At 56.8% G+C, this 21,522-nt stretch overlaps 6 protein-coding genes across 6 annotated transcripts; 4 read left to right on the top strand and 2 right to left on the bottom strand.

Moving 5' to 3' along the window:
* Positions 1-986: 986 nt before the first annotated feature.
* MKK02DRAFT_33600 (FAD binding domain-containing protein) lies at positions 987-3,481 on the top strand (the record flags this gene model as incomplete). Its single annotated transcript, XM_053088751.1, has 13 exons — positions 987-1,073; positions 1,141-1,170; positions 1,220-1,308; positions 1,354-1,570; positions 1,616-1,738; positions 1,784-1,885; positions 1,933-2,196; positions 2,241-2,394; positions 2,441-2,550; positions 2,597-2,751; positions 2,797-3,234; positions 3,280-3,401; positions 3,459-3,481. 13 exons carry the CDS (start codon positions 987-989, stop codon positions 3,479-3,481), a joined length of 1,914 nt encoding a protein of 637 aa, XP_052946169.1.
* A 2,906-nt stretch (positions 3,482-6,387) lies between these two features.
* MKK02DRAFT_37123 (putative ATP-citrate synthase subunit 1 (ATP-citrate (pro-S-)-lyase 1)) lies at positions 6,388-10,167 on the bottom strand (the record flags this gene model as incomplete). The annotated part of the gene is made up of 8 exons (XM_053089567.1): positions 6,388-6,489; positions 6,539-8,775; positions 8,822-9,280; positions 9,324-9,438; positions 9,482-9,551; positions 9,597-9,917; positions 9,981-10,098; positions 10,155-10,167. The coding sequence occupies 8 exons, from the start codon at positions 10,165-10,167 to the stop codon at positions 6,388-6,390; spliced, it is 3,435 nt and encodes a 1,144-aa protein (XP_052946168.1).
* Positions 10,168-10,782: 615 nt separating this feature from the next.
* Positions 10,783-12,696, top strand: MKK02DRAFT_37122 (actin family; the record flags this gene model as incomplete). The annotated part of the gene is made up of 10 exons (XM_053089566.1): positions 10,783-10,865; positions 10,918-11,032; positions 11,081-11,149; positions 11,200-11,323; positions 11,380-11,524; positions 11,567-11,722; positions 11,781-12,022; positions 12,078-12,213; positions 12,268-12,330; positions 12,366-12,696. 10 exons carry the CDS (start codon positions 10,783-10,785, stop codon positions 12,694-12,696), a joined length of 1,464 nt encoding a protein of 487 aa, XP_052946167.1.
* Positions 12,697-13,087: 391 nt separating this feature from the next.
* MKK02DRAFT_45097 (putative ER to Golgi transport-related protein) lies at positions 13,088-14,616 on the top strand (the record flags this gene model as incomplete). The annotated part of the gene is made up of 10 exons (XM_053093235.1): positions 13,088-13,306; positions 13,421-13,481; positions 13,540-13,591; positions 13,642-13,784; positions 13,832-13,985; positions 14,041-14,241; positions 14,301-14,351; positions 14,405-14,418; positions 14,483-14,553; positions 14,608-14,616. The coding sequence occupies 10 exons, from the start codon at positions 13,088-13,090 to the stop codon at positions 14,614-14,616; spliced, it is 975 nt and encodes a 324-aa protein (XP_052946166.1).
* A 215-nt stretch (positions 14,617-14,831) lies between these two features.
* Positions 14,832-15,990, bottom strand: MKK02DRAFT_33595 (uncharacterized protein; the record flags this gene model as incomplete). Its single annotated transcript, XM_053088750.1, has 2 exons — positions 14,832-15,362; positions 15,409-15,990. The coding sequence occupies 2 exons, from the start codon at positions 15,988-15,990 to the stop codon at positions 14,832-14,834; spliced, it is 1,113 nt and encodes a 370-aa protein (XP_052946165.1).
* A 275-nt stretch (positions 15,991-16,265) lies between these two features.
* MKK02DRAFT_45095 (armadillo-type protein) lies at positions 16,266-21,292 on the top strand (the record flags this gene model as incomplete). Its single annotated transcript, XM_053093234.1, has 23 exons — positions 16,266-16,367; positions 16,430-16,536; positions 16,585-16,675; positions 16,738-17,009; positions 17,055-17,181; positions 17,228-17,699; positions 17,750-17,898; positions 17,945-18,009; positions 18,056-18,365; positions 18,423-18,492; positions 18,540-18,676; positions 18,734-19,083; positions 19,130-19,247; positions 19,299-19,466; positions 19,512-19,714; positions 19,764-19,887; positions 19,939-20,073; positions 20,117-20,168; positions 20,226-20,331; positions 20,387-20,498; positions 20,544-20,777; positions 20,823-21,086; positions 21,134-21,292. 23 exons carry the CDS (start codon positions 16,266-16,268, stop codon positions 21,290-21,292), a joined length of 3,927 nt encoding a protein of 1,308 aa, XP_052946164.1.
* Positions 21,293-21,522: the final 230 nt, after the last annotated feature.

Here is a 21,522-nt window from a genome sequence, read left to right as displayed (position 1 = left end):
CAATCGACTGACATCTCACCGGACATCCTGAGCAGTCAGGGATAGGGGACCGACCTGCGCTAATCTCAGTGTTGTCAGCGTGCCCAGCGATGGAGATCGATGAAAAGGTTCTCGCCCGACCTCCTCGGGTTCTAGGGGTGGTCGGTCAAGTATGCCCGCCTCATCCCTTAGTCGATACTCGGTAAGCACGGCGCAACATATGGGTCCGACGGGGTGGATCAGTAACACATGCGGACAAGTTGGAACAAGAGCGATCGAAAGGCATGGTGATCAAAGGGTGTGGACGTTGAGGGTAGGTATTTGTAATTGCCGCGCGGATCTGGTTAAAACTTTCTGTTTCAGAAGGTCGATGGTTGCGTTTCGCGTGACTCCCATACTCCCACGAGCGACGCGCCCTCCCGGCCGCCTGGAACATTAATTGGGAGCCACATGCCGAGGGTTCCAGATCCCAGACGCTCATGAGTGTGGTAAGGACTCTCGCACCGAGGAGGAGGACTCCACATCGCTGGTGGTTCCAATCAGTTCCAACTACGCACCTGAGATTATGCAGGCGGCGCGAAAGCGCCAAGCACACCATATCCTCAGCACCTCTGTCTCAGCTTCAGGCAGTGGCATGCAGGATGTACGATGAGATGGAGTTGACCAGATAGACGATGAGCTCGCCGGACTCGAGCCACTTTCTCACAGCACTCTCTAAGGCGGAGCTCCGGCTCGGTTACAAGTTCAGCCGAGTGCCGTAATGAGGAGGGCCTATAATTGCCTCTAGAAGTAACTCTGGAGAGCTTGCGGGGAAGTCCGCTTCTGAATCTGGGGTAACGCCATTCGCCACAGCTTCTCCCCGCTTACCGGCAACTTGTCCACTCTTCCAACCGGAGAATCCGCAACACAGCCAACAAACTGTTTGAAAAGCCTTCACCCATTCCTTCATCTTCCTCTCATACTCCCTTCTCACACTACCCCATCTATCACCATCACCATCACAAACAATGTCTAACGCCAAAGTTATCATCGTCGGAGGTGGTCTTTCCGGTTTGAGCGCAGCTCACACCGTTCTGGAACGAGGTGGCAATGTGGTATGTCTCCATTCCGATCGACGCGACCGAATCTCCGCGAAAGTATAGCAAGGTGCTGATCGTCTAGCTCCTCCTCGACAAGAACAGCTTCATGGGTGTGAGTCCATAATTCAAGCTCAGAGTGAAATGGGGGCTGATCTGGCTAGGGTAACTCGACAAAGGCAACCAGTGGTATCAACGGTGCCGCCACACAGGCTCAGGCCGATCTTGGCATTCCCGATACTTCCGCCAAGTTGTGAGTCGCGCTCATCGGCTGAAGCAGGCCAAGCTGACAGCCCAGCTTCGCCGACACCAAGAAGTCCGCCCGTGAACTCGCCCGAGATGACCTGATCAAGGTCCTCACCTACAAGTCAGGAGACGCCGTCAACTGGCTTGTCGAGCGATTTGGCCTCGACTTGTCCAAGGTCTCGCGTCTGGGTGGACACTCGCAGGAACGGACACACCGAGGTGGACAGCAGTTCCCGGGTATGACCATCACCTACGCGTTGATGGAGAAGGTGAGACTTTTCCGCTTTGCCCAAGACATGTCACTGATGAGCTAGCTCGAAGACCTCGCCGAGAACAAGCCGGACCGCGTCAAGATCTTGAAGAAGGCCAAGGTCAGCAAGTTGATCCAGGAGGGCAACAACGTCCTCGGTGTCGAGTACGAGAAGGACGGCAAGAAGGTGAGCAGAACCTTTTTCACGCTTGGACTACAGCTTACGTTCTAGTTCACCGAGCACGGTACCGTCATTCTGGCCACCGGAGGTTACGCTGCCGACTTTACTTCTGACTCTCTGCTCAAGAAGCACCGACCTGAATACTACAACTTGGTAAGTTCTGCGCCGCGTTTCCGTTGAGTCCCCGGCTTACCCGTCAGCCTACCACCAACGGTGACCACTGCACTGGTGACGGACACAAGATGGCCATGTCGATCGGAGCCAAGGGTATCGACATGGAAAAGGTCCAGGTCCACCCTACTGGTCTTGTCGACCCCAAGGACCCCGACGCAAAGGTCAAGTTCCTCGCTGCTGAGGCCCTTCGTGGTGTCGGCGGTCTCCTCCTCGATAACACCGGGAACCGCTTCGTCGACGAGCTGCAGCACCGAGACTACGTTACCGGAAAGATGTGGGAGAACAACAAGGTCATTTTTTTCGTCATTTACAGGTACTCGGACTGACGGTGTAGTTCCCTATCCGCTTGATCCTCAACGGCACCGCGTCCAAGGAGATCGAATGGCACTGCAAGCACTACGTCGGTCGTGGCCTCATGAGGCGGTTCGGAAGCGGTGACGAGCTGGCCAAGGAGATCGGATGCTCGCCCGAGGTGTTGAAGAAGACTTGTCAGTAACGATTACGACTGAGTCTTGGGTGTCGCTGACAAATCAGTCGATGACCACAACAAGTACAGCAAGAACCCCGGATCCGACCCATTCGGCAAGAAGTTCTTCAAAGGTGGAGAGTGGAAGATGGACGACCAGTTCCACGTCGCTCTCATGGTATGTTGAGCTGATCTTTTTCGCCGTGCTTAGGCTGACAAGACAGACCCCCGTTCTCCACTACACCATGGGTGGTCTCGAGATCGGAACCGACTCTGCTGTGATGGACGCCAACGACAAGGCCATCCCCGGTCTTTTCGCCTGTGGTGAGCTGGCCGGTGGTGTACACGGTGCCAACCGTCTCGGAGGGTCTTCGCTTTTGTGAGCTTCTCGTCCGCCCTGGAAGGAATGAGGCTGACCGGTCAGGGGATGTGTCGTGTTCGGTCGTGTCGCCGGTGACTCTGCCGCATCGCACCTTCTCGGCCAGCTCGCTACCCAGAGCTCCAGCTCGGGCGGTGGTGGTTCCGGTCAGCTCCTCGAGACCCGTATCCGCGTCGACCCCAACAGCAAGAATGTCAACCTCGAGTTCTCATGGGCCGGCCAAGGGGGCGCCTCGTCCTCCAGCTCTGGCTCGCAGCAGTCCCAGGTCCAGTCTCACGACGCCTCGGCTGCTCCCGCCGAGTCTGCACCTGCTCAGCAGGGCGACCGGACCGCCGCTCAGCTCGAGCCCGAGAAGCTGCCCGAGACCAAGGCGAAGAAGGAGGACAAGGCTGGCGGAGAGTACACGATGGAGGAGGTTGCCAAGCACAACAAGGAGAGCGATATCTGGGTCGTGATTGATGGTCAGGTCCTCGATGTTACCAAGTGGGTCTATCTTTGCTTTTGAGCTGGATTTGGCTGACACCCTAGCTTCCTCAGCGAGCACCCGGGAGGCGCCAAGGCGATCATGCTCTACGCTGGCCGAGATGCGACGGAGGAGTACCAAATGATCCACCCGCCAAATGCGATCCAGAAGTACGCGGCCGACACTGGTAAGTCTACGCCACCCTGCAGAGTCAGCAGAGGCAGAGGCAGTGCTGATCAGATAGTCATCGGCAAGGTCAAGGCTTAGGGGTCACGTCAAGCTGTGTTTGGGTATCAGGTGTCAGCGTTGTTCCCCGTCTAGTTTGTACTTCCGTGTTGTCTATCCCGGTTGTCTGCAGGTGCTATGCATGTAACCTTTGCAGTAATATCGATGCTAACTCGAATCGCGCTGACGTGAATGCATGTACTGGCAGTAAGGTTTCCGGTCACTCTCCTGCTCTCTCGCCCCACCTCCACGACTGAAAAAGTCTCCCTGTGCACTGCTCACACTCCTGAGGCACCGTTGACATGGCCCAGAGATAACAGACGACGCTTCGGAAAGATGGATTTCTGGTCCTTTTCAGCAAGGAATGATATTCCGCTCCAACACGCTGTCATCTGCGGAGACTGATGTGTCCAGGCTCTTGATCAGCAGGCTGCCTGCGACGTGCAGCACGTCAACCGAGCGGATCTTTGAGCCCGTACTCAGCGTCAACCTGGATATCGTGTCACCCTCCTTAATCCCCTTCTGACGACCTGCGACGCGCAGAATCTCATCTGTCGAGTTCAGATTGTATGTGGAGTCAAGGAGCTTATATGTCGGGTCAGCCGTGATATCTTCCACGGACAGGGCGGTAGCGGGGTGCTTGGTCAGGGACACATGGTGCTTTCGTTCCGTACCCTCCGAGGCGTCAGTCTCCACCCAGAGCACCAGAGGTGATCTGACAGCAGTCGAGGCGTCGACCGGCATCAGAATGGCGATTCTGGGGACTTGAGACTCGCCAAAGCCATGGCTGCCGACAACAAGCCCATGGGCATTGAGATTCCATGCTGTCGCGAAGGTGTGTTCTGAGGTAAGACGACGTGGCGGTATCCTTGGCAGCAGAACTCTGGGTCGCGTAGATATCGCGCAGGGGTCCGAAGCAGTACCAGCCCACTCCGTGAGTGTCCTGAGCCACCTCTTGGGCAGTGGGTCCCGTCGCCGTAAGCGTCAAGCCAGACCCTTTGATGTTCTGATCAAGGGTTGGGTCCGTGAGCCTGCCAGCCACCCCTGCCATGATCTCTCTGTAAGTGGGCTTGGCTTTGGGCGGCATGTTGGTTGTGTGGTGATCAAGGTGGTGTGTGAGCTGGTCGATTTCGCGGGTTGAGGAGGTTCTGGTTGTGCACTTTACGGTCGAGAAGAGGTCAATTATGTGGGGGTCAACGACGGTGGCGATGAAGCACTTGTTTGCCACTGGGCAGTCCTGTCTCTCGGCGCGAGCATGCTGTACAAGTTGTTACTCCTTTCAAGACGCACCCCTTACAAGCTCGCTTCACCGAGGAACAAAGGGGTTAGTAAGAATAAATGCAGCTGCACGGTGCGCCTGTCGTCAGATCCCTTATTCCGCGCGCGTAGATCTAGACAGTGGTGGCTTGTGCCTTCTCGGAAGGCGATATAAGGCGTCAGAGCACGCAATTCCGCCTCTAAGGTAGTAGAAGACTAGTTGGAGCCAATGAAGAAAGGAGAGTGAGGTGCGAGGCGCAAAGACAGCGACCTCATTGCGACAAGGGGGATCTGCTAGCCTTCCGGATCGGTAGATATTCCCTTCGCGACACTGGTCTCACACAGTGTGCAGACGGTCAAGAAAGGATGCCGATATCAATTCGGGGAGTACAAAGGGCACCTGAGCTGATGGCGTGCTCAGAGCCTTCGTGACTTTCCAAGACCGCGGACGAGCAGCTGAACGCGCGCATATATAGGTGACTCCTGCTACTGGCGATTCAGAGTCTGTACTCCTCATTCGTATCGTCACAGCTCCAGCAGCTAGCTATCCCACTCCCGACCATCATGTCCAAAGATCAGGAAGGGAAGCCAGCCCTGGTTCGGCAGGTGAGCGATGACAGCCAAGTGTCGGCCACGAGATCGAACGCCGTACAGCCGGGGGAGCAGACCGCCACCGTCTCCAGCACTCACAGTGGGGGGCGGTACCTCGCGTCAGATTTTGACGAGGAAGATCCACGCGCGCCCATGTTCAGAGGTTCTGCGCAGAAGAGGAGTGGCGTACCCATCATTGCGTCTGACTTGTCCGCGGCTCTCCGTGGCCGGAGCTTGCTGGGAACGATGTCATTCATGCCTTCGTCGACCGAGAAACCCAAGTCAATGCAGACGTCCATTGCGAGTGCGAGCACGGGCGGCAAGAACACTTCTGCAGTCTCGTCCGACACAACCAAAGTACCCAAAGCATGGGATCAGCCGGACACCCAGGATCAGATGTGCGGAGAGCAGTCCGCCGATGCGGCCAAGGAGGAGAAGGAGACCGTCGGCTCGAATCCTGCCGATAGCCAAGCCCGGCAAGCCGGATCATTCGTGGTGGACACCGATGATGATGAGTCATTCAGAGGTGGGGGATCGGCGTGAATGTCTGGGAGTCTCGCAAAGAAGCGGCAATGACCCGGTGGCAGCAATGTACTTGACGGGCGGAGCACAGATGTATCAGGAGTATCAGGAGTATCAGGAGTATCAGGAGTATCAGGAGTATCAGGAGTATCAGGAGATGCATGATGTACATACTTCCTCTGTCAGATAACCTTTTTAATCCTCCTTCTCGCTCAATTACGCACCATCTCCCCTCCTTCATGACCCTATGCTTCCGGTTTGTTCACGACCGCACACGCTTACGCTTAATTGGAAAGGAGACACTCAAGTGAGTCCCGCAGAGAAGACAGCAAGGGGACCTTAGGGCTGGCAGGAGATCACTTTTGAGTCATATGAGCACCAGTCAATAGACGGGTTACCGCAGTGTGAGTGCCAAGTCAGTTCGACGCATAAGTGAAGAGATCCATAATCTATAAACATGACGATGATACGAAGAACCTAGCGAAACCAACCTGAACCTGATGTATGAGAACCTATCCTACCCTTCCGTCTATATGTGTTCCATGATACCCCATTACCCCTTCTTCTACGCCCGCAGCCTAATTTCCGGGCTGGATCATAACCCTGTCGGCCAAGCTGATGAAGATATCGTCGGCCGGGTGACGGTAGAGGGGCTGCTTGAGACGCTTCTGGTCGATGAACTGAAGATGTCAGCTCGGTCTTCGCGAAGAGAAAGGGTTCTTGACTCACGTGTCCGATGAAACCGATAGACCGACCCAGGACAAAGAGACCGTTCAGGGCCCCGATGTTCCTGTACTCCTGCGCCTCCTCCTCGGTGAACGCGCCGCAGCCCGAAAGCAGATCGCAGAACGAGACGGCGATAGCACCATCCACGTTCAGGATGAGGGTGTTGGACTTTTGGGTAGTGACGTCCTCGACCGCGAGGGCAAAGTCGAGGGTCTTGTGGGCGGGGAAGTTCTTCTTGACAAAGTCAACGACGAGCGAGACCCGGAGATCCGGGTTGGTCTTTGACTTGATCTTGTGGCCGATACCGGGGATGAGGCGGTTGGCTTTCCGCATAGAGTCGACAAACTCTCGCGGGGTCAAGCCCGACTCGAGACCGTTCGAGAACTCGCGGGCGGCGCCGTCGAGTGCACCACCGAAGCGGTCACCGATGGTAAGGAGACCGGCGGCGAGGGACGAGATGAGGTCCTTGCCGGCACGTGCAGTGATGATGGTGTTCATCGCACCCGAGACGGCCGGTCCGTGGTCCGCCGTAAGCTGGAGGACCATCTCGATGAATTTGCAGGCGTATGGGGGGAGACGACGCTTGAACCAGAGCAGTGAGACGACACCGCCGAGGCCGAGCTCCTCCTCGAACACCTCCGAGATACGCATACCGGCGTACATGAGCTCCTGGCCCCGCTCGTCCGAGATGGTCGAGATGAAGGCAGCGGGCTTCCGGATGAGCCCGAGCTTGGACGCCCAGTTGTAGTCCATGGGGATGTTTGGGGGCTCGACCTCGGGCTTGGGTACGATAGCGCCGGACGAGACGAGCTTCTGGTAGGTCTCGGCGAGGACGGTGGGGAGGTCCTCGAAGGTGTCCGGGACGATGAAGCCGGCCGCCTTCATGGAGCGGTTCTTGGCGTCGGCCGTCTCCATGTCTGAGTTGGCCATGGATCCGGCGTGACCGAATTGCACCTCGGAGGTGAACATCTTGGCGCACGTCCCGATCGCCCAAGCCACGATAGGCTTGGTGATCTTGCCAGACTTGACGGCCTCAATGACACGGTACTCTTCCGTTCCGCCGACCTCTCCGAGGAGCATGATCATCTTGCACTCCGAGTCCGCCTGGTACCGCATAATGTGGTCGATGAACGAGGTACCGGGGTATCGGTCACCACCAATGGCGATACCCTCGTAGACACCGTTGGTGGTGTACGAGAGGATGTTGTTGAGCTCGTTCGACATACCGCCCGACTTGGAGACGTAGCCGACCGATCCGGCACGGTAGAGCTTGCACGAGATCAAGTTGTCCATCATACCACCGGTGTTTCCGATACGGAAGCATCCGGGCTTGATACCGCCGACGGTGGCGGGACCGATGATGATGACGCCCTTGTTGGTGGCGAGGTGGAGGAGCTCACGGGCATGACGCTCTGGGACACCCTCGGCGATGATACCGATGGCCTTGATCTGGGGGAAGGAGAGGATGTCGATGGTGGAGGCGTAGACCGACCGGGAAGAAGAGAAGTTGACAACGACGTCGACGTCCGGGTGCTTCTTGGTCGCCTCGGCGACGGAAGTGTAGACGGGGAGGAGGGTCTCCTTGGTGCCCCAGTAGAACTTTTGGATGTGGTGACCGCCGAAGGGGTAGATCATGGCAGCGACCGAGGGGGTCTTGCGGCCGCAGGAGAAGTCAAAGTCGAGCATCCCCTGGATGGCACGGGGCTGGAGACCAAAGACGAACGACCGGGTGTGCTCGTCGAAGGGACGGTACCAAGTGCGCTTGCCAACCGTCTCGGTCTCAAAGTGGACGATGTGGTCGTCGGCCTGCTCGCGCGAGCCGTCGGCCTTGATGGAGCCGACCGCCTTTTGGGTCTTCTCGGGACCGGTGCCGTTCGAGCCGTTGGCCTGGACGGGGGCGTCCTCGACGGCGGGGGTGGCGGACTGGGTGGGAGGGGGCTTGGAGATGCCGAGAGCCATGGGGACGATGGCAGTGATGGGGGACTCGGGACCGTAGACCTTCATGAAAAGACCGAGGGATTCTCCGCAAAGGCGCATGGCCTTGAGACCCTCCTGGTAGTTGGGACCGGCTCGGCGGACCCAGATCTTGACGTCGTGGCGGAGGAGCGCCTCTTTGTACTGCTTCAGGGCACGGATGATACCCTTGAAGGTAGCGGCGACGTCCGAGAAATTGGCGGCACCACCACCGATGATGAGGACCTTGCCTTCGGGGTGAACCTCGCCACGGGTCATGAGGTCGACTAAGGGTGTGAGCAAAGCCTAAACTGAGATACACAAGCTACTTACCGATAGTCTTGGCGTACTCGTAGGTTTGACCCTCGGTCGGGGCACCCGAGTATTCACCGTAGTTGGCGAGCTCGTGGGCAAAGCCAGCAGCGGCGATGGCGTCTGAGTAGACGACCGATGCACCACCACCAGCAACCATGGTCCAAACGCGACCAGTCTGGTTGAGCACGGTCAACTTGAGACTGGCACCGGTCGAAGCGTCGAGCTTCTGAATGTACGCCTCCTCCTTGGTGAGATCACGACCGAAGGGCGCGGGCCAGACCATGGGCGGTCCACGGTCAGCCTTGATCGACGAGCCGGCGACGGACGAAGCGGTGTCACGGGCAAGAGCCCACTTGGGACCGCAGAGGAAGTCGGCGGTCTGGTCGAGCTTGGCAGCCATGTCGAGGTAGAAGATCTCGGCGGGCTTGGTGGCAGTCGCGTCAACGCAGACGAGGGGGTTGATCTCGAGGTAGGCGACTGGGAAATGAGCTTGATCCTTGACGAAGACGGAGCTACTCACAGTGCAAGTCGACGTAGACGGCGTACATGCGGATGAGAAAGTCACAGAGGATGTCCTGCTTGGCAGCGGGGACAGACTGGAGGAGGGTCGAGATGATAGTCTCGCGAGTGGGGAACTGACAATCAGCTCGGACTCGGACAGCAGTCACAAAAGCTTACCTCCTCTCCGACAGCGATGAGAAGCTTCAACGCCTTGGCATCAACATCTCCGACCTCAACACCACCCTCGCTACCAGATCAGCTACTGCTCACTCAACCTGAAAGCTGAACTCACTGTGTGAAGAGGATCCAGTCACCCTCACGGACAGAGTTGATGCAGACATAGTACTCGGTGTCGGCCGCGTGGGGGAGGAACGGCTCGATGATGAAGGTGTTGAGAGTTCCGGTGGTCTTCTCGACGAGCTGGGGCTTGCCAGCGCGTTGCTCAATCCAGGCACCAGTCTCTTCCCACTCCTTGTTGAGGCAGAGAAGGCCGGCCTTTCCGCGTCGCTTGATGAGCTGATCGGGCTTGCCGACGAGCTTGGAGGTGAAGACCCATTCGGGGAGACCCTGGCCGGGCTTGATGGGAGGGGAGACGGTCTTGGTAGCCGGGTCGCTGTGGATCAGCACGAGCCCTTCATCCCTGCGGCACTGCCTCTTGGGCCAGACTAGGACTTACAATTCAACCTGAGCGACCTGGACGGGTGCGACCGTCGACTCGGTCTTACAGGGGATGGGGGTAGGGGAACGGGGCAACCAGTAAGACAGAAGCTGCTTGGCGTCGTACTCGCGGATAGCTGCGGACGTGAGCTCGAGCGCGAGCGCGGAAGTCACCCAAGCTGGTGAGACGTACCCTTGGTAGACATTTTGTGTGGATTTCAGTAGAGTAAAAGGAGAGGAAGAAGAGCGGCTGATCGTATTAGCTGTAGATCAGAGAATTGAAGAAGAGATGTAGAGAGAAGAAAAGTTGGTTGATGAGCGGGAGGGGGAGGAATTCGCGGTCACGCGCGTGGGGATGTCCGAGCTCAGAAAGTCGGGAATTTTGGGGTGGAGGTTTCAGTTGGGGAGGGAGATGTGAAACTGCCGTGGACTCACTTGAACAGTCAAAGAGCGTGAGAGGAGACGAGGAAGCGGGGTGTTGTTTGTGTAGCTAAAAGCTGAAGATCAAGAGAGCCTTCGTTGCCTTGGCCTTCTTATCGTCTCACTCTTCCTGATCCCCTTCCCACCCAACTTTGTCCGCCTCTCCCCAACCCCAGCCGCCGGAACGTGGCGGGGGAAGACACGTGGCGAGCGAGCAAGAGGTGCGCATGCGTATCTAGCTGTCGATTCCGAGGCGGAGTTTTGCGGATTTATAGATGAAACGCCAAGCGATATTTCGGACACCGACGCCGAGGTCCACCTGCTACTGCACGTTCATCTGTTGACACTGTACTTTATAGCATGTCGGAGCAGACGATACATCCCGCCCACCAACGACCGATATGACATCCACTCCGGTCCTCGTTCTCGATAATGGGGCGTATATCATCAAAGCTGGAGTGGCAGGGGTAGATTGGGAGCCCAGGCACGTCGAGATCCGTCTGCTCCAGAGGGCTCTCCGCTGACAGTGCTCACAGAGTCATCCCCAACTCAATAGCCCGGTCAAAAGCGGAGAAGAAAGTCTACGTCGCCGACGAGATAGAGTCATGCAAAGACTTGTCGAGTCTGGCATATCGTCGGCCCTTCGAGCGGGTACGTCGTGCTCCTCCTGGGTGCAGCAGCAGTGGCTGATCGACACAGGGTATGCTTGTCAACTGGGATGTGGAGAAGGCTGTTTGGGACCGCATTTTCTCTTCTTCATGCTTGAATGTGAGCACTTCCTCGCCGCCAACATGCGACTCGTAAGAGCTGACAGCTAGATCACTCCTACCGAGACGTCGCTCCTGGTTACCGAGCCATACTTCAATCTGCCGAATATCGCAGAGACGTATGATCAGATGGTCTTCGAGGAATGGGAGTTCGCAAGCTACTATCGGACCACTCGTAAGTACCATCTTGTAGTGTCTAGGAGAAAGGGCCAGATGCTGACCTATGCTCAGCCGCTGCTCTGATACCGTACGGTGGGCTCTTCGAGGACGATACAGGTATCTCTCCAGAATGCTCTATCGTTATCGACATGGGGTACTCGTATACCCATGTAATACCTATCAGATCCGGCGAGGTCATCTGGGAGCACATCAAGCGGTATGTCTTCCCCACGAAGGCGGGACAAAGCTGACTAGATAGGATGGATATCGGCGGCAAGCTTCTGACCAATCATCTAAAGCATCTCATTTCGTTCCGACAGTGGAATATGATTGATCAGACTGCTATCGTCGAAGCTGTTCGCCAGACCTGCGGCTACGTCAGTATGGACTATAAGGCGGACCTGGACCTTTGCAAGTGAGTCAGCTTGCAGATGCTTGGCTGGCTTTAGCCGAACACGAGCTGACGTCTTCAGACGAAATCCCCGCAAGAACCCGATAGTGCAGGAATACGTCCTCCCTGACTTCTCGCCAAACTCGACCTCTCGGACAGGGTATATCCGTTCTGGACCCGGCGCTGCTTCATCACCTCCACCTACAAATGGCGCTCAAAGCTCATCGCGGAAAGCAGCAGACGGCGGGGAGGAGGAGCAGGTACTTTACATGGGGAATGAGCGATTTGCGGGACCAGAGCTCCTCTTTCATCCCAGCGACATCGGTATGTTCGGCGCTCCGGATCCTCTATGGGTGAGGGGTCTGTCTGACATCCGCAGGTCTGAAGCAGACGGGCTTGCCTGAGACTATCGCATTTGTGATCGGGCAGATGCCTGTCGAGCTGCAAGGCATGTTTTGGGCGCACATCGGGATCTTTGGGGGCTTGGGCATGATACAGAATATAGGCGAAAGACTGTTAGTGCCCTTCATCGACGTCTAACTTGGCAAAGTATCCGGCTGACTGGCCAGAGAACGAGATCTCCGAGCCCTCTGTCCTACCGGATTCGACATCGGGATCTTTGAGGCATTCGAGTGAGCTCTGCCTTTTGACCCCGCTGACCCCTCAGTACGTCCGCACCACCTTACCACGCCGCAACCAACCTCGCCACCTCGGAATCCTACCTCTCCACCCACCCCATCACACGCGCCGAGTACCTCGAACACGGTTCCGGGATCTGTCGGCGCCGGTTTGGCGGCCCAGCTTACTCGGTCAATCCACCAGGCTTCCAGTCAGGCATTTCGCTGGCTGAGATGGATGATGAAGAGCGGGAGAGGCGGTATGCCATGGGACTGATGGAGATTAGTAAGAAGGGGAAGGCGAAGAAGAGGGCGCAGGAGGAGGAGGTCGTTAGTGGAAACTGGGGCGGGAGGAGGCGGAGAGCTATGGGGATGATGTGAGGCGTTGACCACCTGACTGAGATGTACCGCTTGCTGAGATCTTGCTTCAGTTGTGCACGCCCTGGTATCCGCCTGCATTGGACATATGCCAGCTTGCAGCTGTCCTGCACGCTGAGCGCTGATCCAAAATCTCTTCGCTTGGGCGATCGACGCCACCAGCCAAGAATGACGCACTTAAATAATTGATCCCGCATTTGGCACGCAGGCAGCATTCCATTCCATGCCAACGAGGCATCTCCTGTTGATGTTCCACTTTGCATTCCTACCCGATCCTCCTATAGATCAGCGAGGGACGTGTACAGCTCTGCCTATCCAGCGCGAGAGGGATCCATCACCTTGAAGCTTTTACCCAAAAACCCGCATACTCTACACCGCTTGAACCTACTGCACAATGTCAGCGACGCAACGCATTCACCTCAACCCCAACGCGCCTCGCGCGCCCATGATGGGCGGTATGACCGGAGGAATGAGCGGCGGGGGCGGTGGCTATACGCCTGATCCGGTGCGGCCGCGCTCGGGAGGGCAGATGGGCGGTCAGGGGGGTGATGTCCTTTCGCAGGTCAAGGTGTGGAGCAGTAAGGCCGAGGATGCTATTGAGACTTACAGTCAAGTGAGTCGGGTCTGCCATCTTTGCGGAATGTAGAGTGAGCAGACGTATTGGAGGACTGAGATAGTCGTGTATCGGCCTGGACCGTGAGAGATGGACGGGTTGCTGATGCTGTAGCCTATCCGGCCATACGTGCCTGCTGCCGCACGCTTCCTCATCGTAGTGACATTCCTCGAAGGTCAGCCGGGGGCCCTTCACGCCGGTCTGGGGGCATGAGCTTCGAGCTGACAAGGCAGACGCCCTGCGTATCCTGACGCAATGGGGCGATCAGCTATGGTATCTCCAGAAGTAAGCCTCCCTGCAGATGTCGCGTGACAACCAGCTGATCCCATCCCTAGACACCGCCATTTCCCATGGGGCATATCCCACCTCTTCCTGCTCATCAATGTCGTCACCATGCTCGCGTGCTCTCTCGGTGTCATCGCTAAGCGGTACCCTGACTACTCTGTCTTTGGTCTTCTCGGCGTCGTGGTCGCTCAGGGTGAGCTAGCTCTGCTTTTGTGATGGGAGCAGCGAGCTGACGCCTAGGCCTCGGCTACGGACTCCTCTTCGACCTCTCCTTCTTCCTGCGCAACCTCTCTGTCGTTGGCGGACTGCTTATGGTCCTCTCCGACTCGCTCGCCAACAAGAAGAAGCTCTTTGCGGGCTTGCCGAGCATGAGCGAGACTGACAGGCGGAAGTAGTAAGCTCACTCTCACCTGCAGCGCACACGGGGACCCGCGAGCTGACCTGCCCAGCTTCCAGCTCGCAGGCCGAATCCTGCTCATCTTCCTCTTTATCGGCTTCATCTTCCAGGGCAACTGGTCCTTTGCTCGCGTGCTCGTCTCGATCGTCGGGCTCGGCGCGTGCATCATGGTCGCTGTGGGCTTCAAGGCAAAGTACTCGGCTAGCTTCTTGGTTGCGCTCCTGAGTATCTTCAACGTGTTCATCAACAACTGGTGAGCTACGTTGTGCTCCCCTCTGCATTGATAGAGACAGGCAGTAGCTGATGGCAAAGGTGGAGCGTGCACTCGGCGCATCCTCAGCGGGACTTCCTGAAATACGACTTGTGAGCTTCTCGGTCCATGTGTGTAGTCAGGACACAAGCTAATCAATCCCTAGCTTCCAGACATTGTGTACGTCTTCAGCTAGACGGCCTTGAATCCGTAACGGCTCGTAGGTCATCAGCTGATCATATAGCTATCGTCGGTGGACTGCTTCTGCTCGTCAACATGGGTCCGGGCGGTATCTCCGTAGACGAGAAGAAGAAGGTGAGCTGGCAAGCTCTGCATGGTATCGCAGCAGACGCAGAGCTGATTCAACAGGTCTACTAAGCGCGACCGCCGAGTCCTTCCAGGCGGCGCGGCGTGTACAGCGGAGGGTGGATGTGTCTTTGCGGATGATAGCGGGATGTGCATGAAGGTGGGGAGGGACACCTATGATCAAGATCAAGAAACGAACGAATGCATCGTATCAAGCATAGATACATGAAAGCAACTGTGTACAAGAGGTAAAAATAGGCTTCTGATCATATCAGTGGGAATACCCCTCACTCAAAGTCCATCTGCTCGAACCCATCCCAGTCCATGTCCATCCCGCCTCCGCCCCCGTGTTGCACGTAAACCCCGCCTCCCCTTGCGAGCATGAACTCCCTCTCTGCCCGATCGACCATTTCTGCCTCTTCCGCCACCCTCTCTGCCTCCTCGGCCGCCGCCGCCTCCTCTGCCCAATCCTCCTCTTCCTCCTGTTGTTCTCGGTATGAACCCATCGTTGCGTCATGGGTCCCGCTGTTAGGCGCTCGACTGGCTGACATCCGAGGTGGCGGTGTCGCCATGCCGAAACTGTGTTGTGGAGGTTGCTGGTAAGGATGCTGAGTGGGGTTGAGGGCGTGTGATGGTGGCTGAAACACGTGTCCGTCGCTCCGAGCAGCGAGCTCCCGCTCCTCCTTCTCCAGGTCTGACATCTCGTCCTCCCAGAAGTCAGGCTCGAGAGGATCCGAGCCGCCCGTCTCCATCTCGTGCGAGACCAGCACGGCATGTTGAGCTTTTCTCCGTTGAAGGACCATAAGTCTGCGGAAGATCTACGATATCAGCTGATGCCCTCTCGTCCGAAAGGCTTGAGCTCACCTCCTCGTCATCCTCCTGCGCTCTTCTATCCGCAGCCTCTTGATCTTGATTCTGATCCGCATCATCGCCCTCGATATCCCTCCTCCTCCCCATCTCATTCTCCCTGGCCCGTTTCCGCCTCTCCCTTTCTTCCATGCGTCTCCCCAGCCTATCTCGCCATAATTGCCCCTGCACCGGACTGGTGCCTTCCGTAAACAAGTCCAAAGGACCGCCTAGCCCTCCTACCACTGCCGAAGAACCAGCTGAGCGCGTATGTGCTGGCGCAGTAGGTCGGCGGCCGAAGCGCGAGCTGCTGCCAGATCCGGGCGAAGAGAAGGAGGGCACTCGCCCATTCCCAATCCCACTCCCGTTCCGTGGTCGCTGGAGAGGTCGAGAAGGCCCAGCCTCGGCCGAAGGAGGTGCAGGGAAGTAGTGGTGCATTGGTAGATGGGGATGAGAGGCGTATTGGGGCGTAGGCGAGGTGATTGGGGAGGAAGAACCCGCGTGGGGGTTCAAAGGGGACGAGGGACGGCCATAGTTTTGGGGCGTGAAGGGGGTCATGTATGCCCCGAAACCGATATTGGAGGGCGCGGAGAGGGACATCTCTGGGTCGTCGTTATTGTCACTCATACGAGAGCATCAAGAAGGGATATTCATGGGGAAGATGAAGAGGTCAGAGCGGCTGGAAGATCTTTGTCAGTTGGTTGTCGACAGGCAGGACTGACGCGTCGATCGACACCGTCATCCGATCCGACGCGTCGAATTTGATCACGTGACTTAGTGCCTGAATTTCCAGCGCGTCGGATTTCGGTCCACCTCACCTCTGCTCTTCGTTCTTCCTCTTCTCCCCCTACCTTACTCTCAGAGCAGCGCCCACCATGCCCGCAGCTGCAGCGCCGATGAGGCGACTGGACTTCCCAGAGAAGCTCATCCAGTCCGGGAAAGGCCAGACAGCTCAGGCACTTTTGAAGCGTATGAAGGTGTGTCCGATCGGTCCTTGCTGACCGGACACCGATAGAGGAAACGGAGCTTACAGTCGTAGACACTGCATCTGAAGCTGAAAGAACTGGAGCAGGATCTGACCGAGGTCAAGTCACTGGACCCCGTACGGGCGCCGTTGATCAATAAGGTGATCATGCACCATCCCGAGTACGCTTTGTTCACCGATAGGAAGGGAAGGAAGTGCTGATATGCCAGTCGAGGAGTCAAAGCGTACGCTGCTTGCTGCCTGGCCGATTTGCTTCGACTATACGCTCCAAATGCCCCCTTCACAGCGGAAGAGCTCAGAGTAAGCCCTCTCCTCTGACCGAACCTTGTCATGCCAGCGAAGGAAGACAGCTGACGTTCTAGGATATCTTCCAGTTCATGGCCGCTCAAATCACTCTCAACCTCAAAGCTCCTCCCGCCCCCACCCGGACTGCCTCTTCAAAGGGCCGGTCTACCACCGACTCCCAAACTGCCCCGGCTGCAAGCCAGCGGATAACGGACGTCCCGTACTATGCGGAATACTATCACCTGCTCGAGAACCTGGCGACGATCAAGTCGGTGGTGCTGTGTCTGGACGTGCCAGACTGGGAAGGGATCATGACTAGCTTCTTTGAGGGATTTGTAGAGATCGTCCGGTCAGTTGGGTATCTCGAGGAAGAAGGAAGGCAGCTGACTTGCAGAAACGATATGAGCAAGAGTCTTATAAGACATATGAGGGATATCATGATTGAGCTGCTGGAGGAGAGCTCGGCAGTGCCTCAGGGTGTGATGGACTGCATCATCACCCAGTTCGAATCTCGTAAAGAGGTCAGCTGAATCCTGCCTCAGTCGCTAAGATGAGCTGACGATACAGGGCGACAACACCCCCGCCTTCCAGCTCATCCAAGACGTCTGTAACAAGTCGCACAACCGCCTCCTCCGGTCCATCTACGCCCACTTCTCCGAGATTCAGCACGCACACGGCCGGTCCGGCGAAGCGACCGCTGCGGACTTTGACATCCTTGCCGACTCGCACAAACTCATGATCACCATGTACCGCTACTCTCCTGATCTCCTCATCAACGTCATCCCGCTCCTCGAGGAGAATCTCAAGGTGGAGGGCGAAGTGCAGCTCCGGCAGCTGTCGACAAAGACGCTGGGGACGATGTTTGGGATGCGGCCGAGTGTGAGCGGCGGGGTGGGAGATTTGGCCAAGACGGCGACGGGGGCGTGGAGGTCTTGGGTGGGCAGGAAGGTGGATAAGGCGCTGCCTGTGAGATTGGCTTGGGTGGAGGCGGCAGGGTTGATATTGGCGAATCAGCCGGATCTGAGAGGACAGATGGAGGGTGAGCTGTCGTATATCCGAAGTGTAGCACATTGATAGCTGACTTGACAGTTGAGTTGACGGACCGGATACAAGATGCGGATGAGAAGGTCCGGGCTTCGATCTGCCGCTCAATAGGTCGGCTGGACTACGAGACGGCTCTGCATCATCTCAAGCTACAGACGCTGCAGGCGGTAGGCGGGCGAATGAGCGATAAGAAGGTCAGTCCATTGTCATTCTAGAGCGGATGAGGCTGACGATGCGTAGGCTAGCGTCCGATCTGAAGCAGCGACCACTCTTGCCAATCTGTGGAGACAGGCGTTCTCAGCAATGTAAGCTGAAGCCTCCCCTAGGACTGGCCATAGCTGACCACGACAGTGAACAAGATGACTCCCTCGCCATCTCGCAATTCGCCTGGATCCCCTCCGCGCTCCTCACCTCCCTAATGCACCGAGACGTCACACCCGATACCCGGTCCCAGACGACCTCAACCTTCAAGTCGCTCATCCTCCCACTACCTACCGTTGACGCTATCGATGAGCAGGTCTGGGTAGATCGGCTCTTGCTCGTCTGTATCCACCTAGATGACGGAGGCATGAAAGCCTTGGAGAGGTTATCCGGATTGAAGGGGTTCAGGCAGGGAAATCTGCCATATAAGGCGTATGTGCAAACCTGCGAAGAGAACAATGTGAGTCCGCCTCGTGAGGTTCCTTCCCGGCGATGGACCGTAAGCTGATGTTGATAGGGAGGTATCATTGATGGGGATGAGAAGGCCGTCAAGACCAAGCTGGACTTTATCATCAATGCTATCGCTCGTAAGTTGAGCCATTCGCGCTACTGGAGGAAGCAGCTGAATGTACAGAGCAAACGTTTGGGGATGTCAATCGTGCCAAGAAGGACCTGCACTCGTTCGCTGCGACAAACGACCCCAGACTGTACAAGCTGTACAAGGCATGCGTGGACGTCCAGTCTGATCTCAAGACCCTCATCAAAGCCAAGGTAAGCTACATAGTGTGGGACAATTGGTCAATGCGAGCACAGCTAGCTGACGAGTAGAATGAGCTCCTCCGTAAGATCGAGCAATCCCACGCCGACATCCTCGACACCTTCACCACCCTCATCGATATCGCCTCTTGGAATCTCATCAACCACAGCTCCATCCCTCCTCTCATCAAACGTCTACAACGGCCCGAAGGCTCGTCCGCGGACCAGACAGAAAGGTTGACGACGATAGCGTACCGGCTGCTCGGGCTGCTCGCGAAGGAATGTCCACCGATGTACAAGTCGCACGTCACCGAGCTGGTCATTGTCATGGGGGACAAGAAGAATGAGCGGTTGGCGGAGGTGGCGTTGAAGGGGCTGGCGGCGGTATGTAGGGCTGATCCGGAGGCTGTGCCTGAGGATGGGTAAGTCCAGCTTGTGTCTGCGAGAAAATTGGTGCTGATCCTCTAGACGAGCTCTCGAGAAGGCTATGCAGAAGGCTGTGGAGGGTACGCCGATGCAGGCAAAGTACGCAGCGCGCTTCATTGCGTTCTCGAAGAAGACGCAGGCGCCGGGAGAGCTTCTTGATGTAAGCTGGCTCAGACTGTACCATCGATGTGGCGATCGCTGACTCCAGTAGGACATCATTCAGCTCTTCCCGGACTATGATGAAGACAAGCTCTTCACCTATCTGCGTGTCCTTGTGGAGCTGGCGCTGTCCGCTCCTGCAGCATTCGAGGAGCGGTCAGACGATTTGATGGACTTTGTGCTGAAGGAGGTTATGTTCAAGGCGTCGCCCTCGAATGATGTGAGCTTATCCCCACGTCTTACCGGGTATAGCTGATCCATTTAGGACGACTCGCAAGATGAGTGGGTACAAGAGGAGGACCTGGAGATTCTCGATCGCGCCAAACTCCTCGGTCTTCGCATTTGCACCCATCGAGCTCTCGGTCTCGCCCGGCATCCGGACGCCATCAAGGCCGCCAAGCCGACGTTCGACTTGCTCGCTTCTGTCTTTACGAATGAGGGTCAGGTCAATGAGCAGACTGGAGAAGGGTGAGCTTTTCCACCACGCGCGACTTGCTGCGGAGCTGACGGGAATCAGTGGGAAGGCGAGACATCACCTCAAGCTCCGGGCTGCGTTGTGTTCGCTCAAGCTGGCTCATGCGAAGGGGTACGACAAGGCTATGGAGTGGGACTTTTTCGAGTCGGTCGCTGCTACGCTGCAGGTGAGTTTCCGGTTGAAAGACATGGGTCAGATCAAAGCTGATACACGACAGGAAACCGTCTTCCATGTTCGAAACCACTTCCTGCAAAAGCTGGCAGAGGTACTACCATTACAACGTCTTTCGCCCAGATGGGGTGTCTTACCTGTCTTAGTGGCAAAGGATCCGGCTCACGAAAATGTCCAATTGGTGAGCATCCTCCTCAGATGGGCGCACCAGCTAACAAGTACAGGCTGCCAGTATCATGAGGACCGTTGTCCGTACGGCTGCTAGCTGTACAACAGGTACGTTCTGCTCGGATCTCAGAGATCATTCAAGGCCGCAAAGCTGACATTGGTCAGAGGAACGGATCGACCGTGTCGAGATGCCCTTGGCGAGACTGCTGCTCATCCTCTCACATCATCCAGACTTGGAGGAGGAGCGAACTCCTATCAAGGAGATTGCCAAGTGAGTTGTTTCCCTGATATCAGTGCTTTGGGACAGGTAGCTGACTGCAATACAGATTCGTCGAGTTCTTCGCGGACTGCGTCGCCACCCGAGATAACATCAGTCTGCTTTTCAGCATCGCCGCCAAGCTCAAGACGGTCAAAGACCCCATGCAGGATGATAGCTCGGTAGGTCATCTTACCAACTCCCAAGATCGCCGCTAACACCTGCAGAATCTCTACCGCATGAGCGAGGTAGCTCAAATTGTTCTTCAAAATCGAGCCACCACGCACAATTGGCCTCTTTCGTCCTACCCTGGACCCATCCGTCTCCCCCGCGTTGGCTTCCACAACTTCCATAGCAATGCGGAGGCGGAAGCGAACTATCGGACGACGTTCCTGAGTGCCGATGCTCAGGACTGGTTGAAGGTGTCTGGGAGGAGGAGCGGTAACGTCGCTGGCCCAAGTGTAAGTCGCTCCGGTGCATTTGGCGTTCCACAGCTGACAATGCAGCGTCGAGCTGTGGCAAGGGACAGCAAGTCGACATCGCCCAAGAAGCGGTCTACGAAGCGGACGAAGAAGGCTCCGTCTAGCAAGAAGAAGAAGCGGTCTAGGAAGGGAGAGGATAGTGATGACGAAGAGGTGGACGAGGAGAGCGAGGAAGATGACGAGGAGGGGACCACGGGAGCTGAGAGCGAGGCAGCGTCGGCTGTGGAAGAGGACGAGGATGCTGGAGCGACAGCAGTAGAAGGAAGAGGAGGGAAGAGGGGTGCTAAAGTGAGTTGGTCGCAGCGTTGATGACTGTACGCAAGCTGACGGTGTAGACGAAAGCCAAGAGGGCAGCTACCAAAAAGAAGGCGCCGGCAACGAAACGGCCAAAGAAGAAGCGGAAGTCGGGCTCGGACGACGAGGAGGAGATGGATGTGGACGTGGATGAGGAGGGCAAAGCTGGGGATTCGGATCTGACGGATCTGGATGCGTGAGCTGAGAGGATCGACGGAGAAGATCTGCTGGGAACCGGGCGATCTGTAAGGGGAAACAATCATCGTTATATTGTATATGCTTTATAGTACCCACTTCTAAGGGGATCATGCAACATGCCACACTAGTGCCAAGGGTCATCTGAGCCGCGGGCGACACCTCCTTGGGCGTCTCCTCTCCCCATCACGGCATCAGAATGTTTCAGCTGTGCAGAGGAATGTTTCAGATTTCC

The sequence above is a fragment of the Dioszegia hungarica genome, assembly GCF_025882075.1.
Source record: "Dioszegia hungarica strain PDD-24b-2 chromosome Unknown MKK02contig_8, whole genome shotgun sequence".
Classification (NCBI taxonomy): Eukaryota; Fungi; Basidiomycota; class Tremellomycetes; order Tremellales; family Bulleribasidiaceae; genus Dioszegia; species Dioszegia hungarica.
Note: the sequence above shows the minus strand (reverse complement) of the source record. Positions and strands in the feature narration are given on the sequence as shown.